This window comes from Tasmannia lanceolata, unplaced genomic scaffold (genome assembly GCF_043159265.1).
Source record: "Tasmannia lanceolata isolate RefF3 unplaced genomic scaffold, GAP_Taslan_0.1 ptg000008l, whole genome shotgun sequence".
Classification (NCBI taxonomy): Eukaryota; Viridiplantae; Streptophyta; class Magnoliopsida; order Canellales; family Winteraceae; genus Tasmannia; species Tasmannia lanceolata.
The window spans coordinates 32,594,758-32,600,125 of record NW_027518685.1 but is presented as its reverse complement, the minus strand read 5'-3'; the positions used below and the strand labels follow the sequence as shown (position 1 = coordinate 32,600,125).

The 5,368-nt window shown below is 36.0% G+C and overlaps 1 protein-coding gene across 2 annotated transcripts; it reads right to left on the bottom strand.

Annotated features, from left to right (window-relative positions):
- Positions 1-248: 248 nt before the first annotated feature.
- Positions 249-4,916, bottom strand: LOC143885224 (protein indeterminate-domain 12-like). 2 transcript variants are annotated; one of them, XM_077389292.1, is made up of 3 exons: positions 3,503-4,916; positions 2,942-3,350; positions 249-1,039 (listed from the first exon to the last, which is right to left on the bottom strand). In XM_077389292.1, exons 1-3 carry the CDS (start codon positions 3,666-3,668, stop codon positions 355-357), a joined length of 1,260 nt encoding a protein of 419 aa, XP_077245407.1. In that variant the 5' UTR covers positions 3,669-4,916; the 3' UTR covers positions 249-354. The 2 variants fall into 2 exon arrangements, with proteins under 2 accessions (XP_077245407.1, XP_077245408.1); XM_077389293.1 differs by having other exon boundaries at positions 2,942-3,338; positions 3,503-4,910.
- Between the last annotated feature and the right edge of the window lie 452 nt (positions 4,917-5,368).

Genomic DNA, 5,368 nt, shown 5'->3' with positions numbered 1-5,368 from the left:
ACAAAACTTTAGACACACTTTCGGTGAAACTTAGTATAATCCTACCAACATTATCCTTTGAAAATTGATGAAAGCAAGCACACATTTTAGCCAAAATATAATAATATTAACTTCACAGGAATATTTTTCTCAATTACTACAACAATGCCACTTCTTCTTTATGGATAAAAAAAAAAAAAAAAAAAAAAAACCCACTAACTAGCAACTACCCAATAAGCAAAAAAGAAGAAGAAGAAGAAGAAAAGAAGTACTCTAAAAGCATTTATTCACTCATTTCTCTATTTCAGAAGAAAAAACCGGGAAAATTCAAGTAATTTTAACTAATAATATTATAATTTAAGTATGAAATTTGCTTTAATAGTCTCCCCATGAGGTGGTGGCTGTTTCATCAAGAGCGGAGGATGGCGGAAGAAATCCAAGTCCAAAGGCAGAGGATTGTGCTTTTGGCTGCGAGTGATATTCAAAATTTAGGCCCAGAAGCTCCCTAACATTTACATTCCCTTCTGATCCTCCTGCAGAACCCAGAAAATCCCTTGTCAGTCCATCGTTGTTCTTCTGCCACGTGGCAATATTTGCCGGCGGGAACCCCAATTCCGCCGAGATTCCGGCACCCATGTGAGTAACTGCACCACCACTGCCAAAATCACTCATTTCTAAGCGAGTGACAGTAGCAGTAGTAGAAGAAGTTGGCATGTGACCCATATTAGCAGCCTTCTGAAGGAGGGAAGTTGCTGACAAGTTAGGGTTTGGGGGTGGGATCCACTGATTTTGTGTGGTGGTGATGGGTTCTTGGAAGAATGGAGAAGGGGAATGGAGGGTGGGGATTTGGTGGTGAGGTTTGATGGGTGGGTCCCACATGAAGGAGATGGGGGGATTATTAGGGTTTGGGAAGTGGGTTTGGAGTGAAGAGAAAAGAGGAGGAGAAGGATTTGGTGGGAGGTTTTGGAAAGTAGGAGAAGGGTGTGTCATGGTAGAGAATCTTGCACTTTCTTCAGCCAAGGCATCACAGAAGGCTCTGTGTGTCACAAAACTATCTTTCCTGTGTTCATCATATATATACATTAGAGACTGTCATAGGGATGGTGGCTGAAAAACTACAAATGGAAAAGACAACAACCACATGAGAGAATCAGAAAAAAATAAATAAATAATTCAAACATATAGAGAGGCTTCAATATAAGAAAGATGTGTTAGTATATGTGTTGGTATAAGAAATAGGCTGTTGAAGCATAAGTGATTAAATAACACCATCTCTATCAGCTTAATTAAACTTTCGGTGTAATTGGTTGTTTCACATGCTATTAGAGCTCATGCCTCGTGGCAGGTCTCATGGGTTCAAAACCTAACAGCTCCTTGATATTAAAAATCCATGTGTACGGCCATCACAAAAAAAAAGAGCCACACGCGAGGGGGAGTGTTGAAGTATAAATGATTTAGTAACACCATTCCTAAAAACTCAAGCTTTTGGAGTAGTTGGTTGTTTCACATAGGCAAAGGAGTTAGGAGATTTACATAAATGAAAACATGTGCGAGGATAGGAGAAATTTGAATTAGAATCCATGATGGATAATGAGTATGGATTGAAAATTAAGGGAGTTTTTGTCACACTACTTTTTTTAAACAACAATGGGACCTACGTAGTCATGAATTAGAAAGGGCTATGAATACCAAATCACAGAAACTTGGAAGATTAAAGAGGTATTCAAAGAAGAAAAAAGAAAGCCTACTCACGCATGAGAAATGGGGTTCAGCAAGAAAACTAAGTTTGCTAATAAAAGGTAAAAGTACAGCTTTTGTAGCTGAAACAAAGAAAAAAATGGACTAGGAACTCACGCATGGAAGGAAGGGAAATGGATAGGTTTGAATAAAACACTTTACAACAGTTTATTTGTATCTAAAATAAAAGAAGGGGTTCATGAGTGACAAAATATGCATGAATTTGAGAAGTCATAAGAGAATGATTCATCTTTTATTGAAAAGTTAAGGAGTTTAGAAAATTTTAGGGAAAAAAAGAAAGGATTTCATTTTCTAGCTACAAAAAAGAGAAAAACAGCAATGCATGCCTCAATGGATTGATTACTTGTGGAGTTTGGAAAATTAAAGGCCAAAGGGGTTCTTATAGCTTAAAAAGGTGAAAAATTTAACATGTTAGTGACTGAAAAATATCTAAGTATTTTAAACCCAAAATGTTTGAAAAATAGAAGTAATTAATTATCTTCATTAATCTCCACAATATATACAATATATGGGTACTGATTAATCCCAGTTCTCAGATAATATTCTTTTGCTGATAAATATCCATCCCAATTCTAAGAACTGAGAGAAAGCAAGAAGAAAAATGACTCAAAAACTATACTCTTTTCTCAACAAAAAAAAAGAAAGAAAGAAAGAAAGAAGAAGAAGAAAGAGTAAGGAAATTGCATGAAAATGAATTTTAAAACCAACCAAAGTTTACATATTGATTTCTTATTTTTTTTGTTGAAACAAGAAAATGATATTGATTTCTTTTTCAAGCTGCATAAATTCATATCCTGAGAGCATGCATGACAACAGGAAAAGGATTCCAAGTATCCATGAAACACTAGACAGGTTGAAAAGATTTTGTTTTCTTCTAAGATTCAGTGAATTTTCTCTGAATTAGTCTATTATAAGTAACAGACAGTGGTATTTAATGGTGCCTATTTTCATGCATTCTGCCATTGCATGCAAATACCAGATATTATTCCTTACAAGTTACTGGCATTGTTTAAAAATAGCAAAGAAAGCCATTGAAACAGATTTCAGAAACAGATGTATATCCACAAAAAGCACAGACCCTCAAAACATACTTTTCTCAACACTCTAAAAAACACCAATTTTCGTTATTTATTTATTTATTTATTTTTTGGCTAGAACAAGTGAAGGTGGAGAATGCCCAAAAAGAGGAGAAGAAATTAAGTACCTGGAGAAAAGGGTACCACAGTCACATCTATACTCTCTTGTACCACAGGTTTTAGAATGAGCTTTCCAATCTGACTGAACAGCATATTTCTTTGAGCATTTCTCACACTTCCATTTTTTCACCCCATGTTTCCTTGAGAAATGCTTCTTAATTCCAGTAAGGTCTCCCAAAGCCCTTGAAGGGTGATTGTGAACACAAGTAGGCTCTGGACATACATAGACTTTTTTCTTTATCTCTTTGCTACTTCTCTGCCTAAGCTTCCATGGAAGGTTATGACCTCTTCTATGCAATTGAAGGTTCTGATCTCTTTGAAAACCTTTGTGGCAAACCTCACAAACAAATCTATTGGTAGCCATTAGAGTCTTTGGAGATAAGGCAACCACTTCAGCATCAGGGTCTACAAACCCTCCTCCCAAAGGACAAAAAAGGAAAAAATAAAATAAAAAGAAAGATGATAAGATCAACCAATATTTATAACCTAAAAAATGGTCCAAATTTACCCAACAAAAAATTGTTTATAATCTAAAAATGCAAATTTAAAAGATAATAATGAAATCATACCTGGGTTTCCTGGTAGGTTTCTCTTCTTTTTTATTTTCTGTTGGTTTGGTGGAGAAGTGGCTGAGAAAATGGGGTTTAAGCCATTGAAGTCTTGAACTCTAGTACCAGAAGAAATACTATTTTCCTCGGAGAGAGAGGTTGAATTAGACATGGTTGAAGGCAACATGGAACAAAAGAGATTTCAACAAAGAAAACCCAAAAAACCAACAGACCCAAAAATCTGATAGATATCTTGTTTTGCAATCTCCTCACTTTTTATTTGAAAACGAATGAAATGTTAAAAAATAGACCCAGCTCTTAATGCAATAAAACCAGCCTTGCTTTTGGACAGGTGTCACTGATATTAGTATAGGAAAGGCATCATTGAGGGGTGTCAAAAAGAAAATCTGGTGAGCAGATTATGATGGGTTTTTCTCAGAGTCACTATCTAATTCTGGATTGCTTGTCTGAGCATCACTCTATCAAAAATAGGCAACAACTTTCCACATGCTCTCCAACCCTTCAAGCCCTCCATGCAATATTAAACATGGAAATTTAACCACACAAAAATTTCTCTACCACAAAGCTTTATCCTCCCTCTATGAAAAGAGACACAATAGTGTCCAATTCTAACAAATGGGTATTTGGAGATGATGTTTTTATCTGAGAGTAGTGATGATTACAGCATCAGACTAAGGAGAAGGGTTGGCAAATTAGAGGAAAAAAAAAAAAAAGTAAAAAAAGACCCAGAATACAATTCTAACAAATGGGTTTGGAGAGATGGGTGTTTTTATCTGAGTAGTTATGATTACAGCATCAGACTAAGGACAAGGGTTGGAAAATTAGAGAGAGAGAGAAAACCCAGAAGAAAATCAACCACAAAATAAAATCTCTATAATCTTTATCCCTCTATGTAAATAGACAGAACAGTGAGCAATTCTAACAAATGGGTATTGGAGATATGTGTTTTTATCTGAGAGTAGTGATGATTACAGCATCAGACTAAGGAGAAGGGTTGGCAAATTAGAGGGAAAAAAAACCCAGAAAAGACCCAAAATACCATAAAAAGTAGAGGAATTCTGCAAAGCAAATTTGGGTGAGGCTGGCCCCACACCAGGAATCCTCCTCTTGATTCAACATCTCTCTCTCTCTCTCATTGCAAGTCTGATGCTAGAACTTTCTGTCTTTTCTTTTGTTCCTGTTATAAAATACCCAACCCCAAAAGGGCCTTGATATGAATGGAATGGTTTTTTTTTAAAAAAGAGGGCTGTTTATTACAAGTGGTCTTAGATAAGCTTAAAAGCTTGGTAAAGGCATCACATAGACCTTATCAAACCTTTTTTTAACCCCACAAACATGATTGACTCATTGATTGTCTCTACTCTACAAGTAGGTTAATATACCCCAAAGAATACAAGCTCTCTCTCTCTCTCTCTCTCTCTCTCTCTCTCTCTCTCTCTCTCTCAATTTCCTTTTTTCCACAGATATTCTCTTACATCCTGGTGTGTAGTGAAAGTGCATGAACTTAACCCCACCATGAAGAATTTTGAACTTCTCTCTCTTTTTCTTTTGAACCTTCTTTTATTCTTATTCCATAACCAAAGCTTGTATGACTTCCATTTTAGCCCACTGATTTACAGAAAGGATTGGCTGGAAATTTACAAGAAACTAATTGTAAGGGTAAAATTGTAAATTCAGTAATGCTGTGGATTCTTTCCTTGAATGGTAAGCCAGAGTGGAACAGATATCCTCCACATGGCACTTTTTGAGGCCATGCAGAACATTTTCCTTTTAAATATTCAGAAGCTGCACCTTAAAAATGGAAATGAATTGCATGATAATTGACTGCTATTTTTGCCCCTCTGATGCCTCGTGGGAATCCAATGT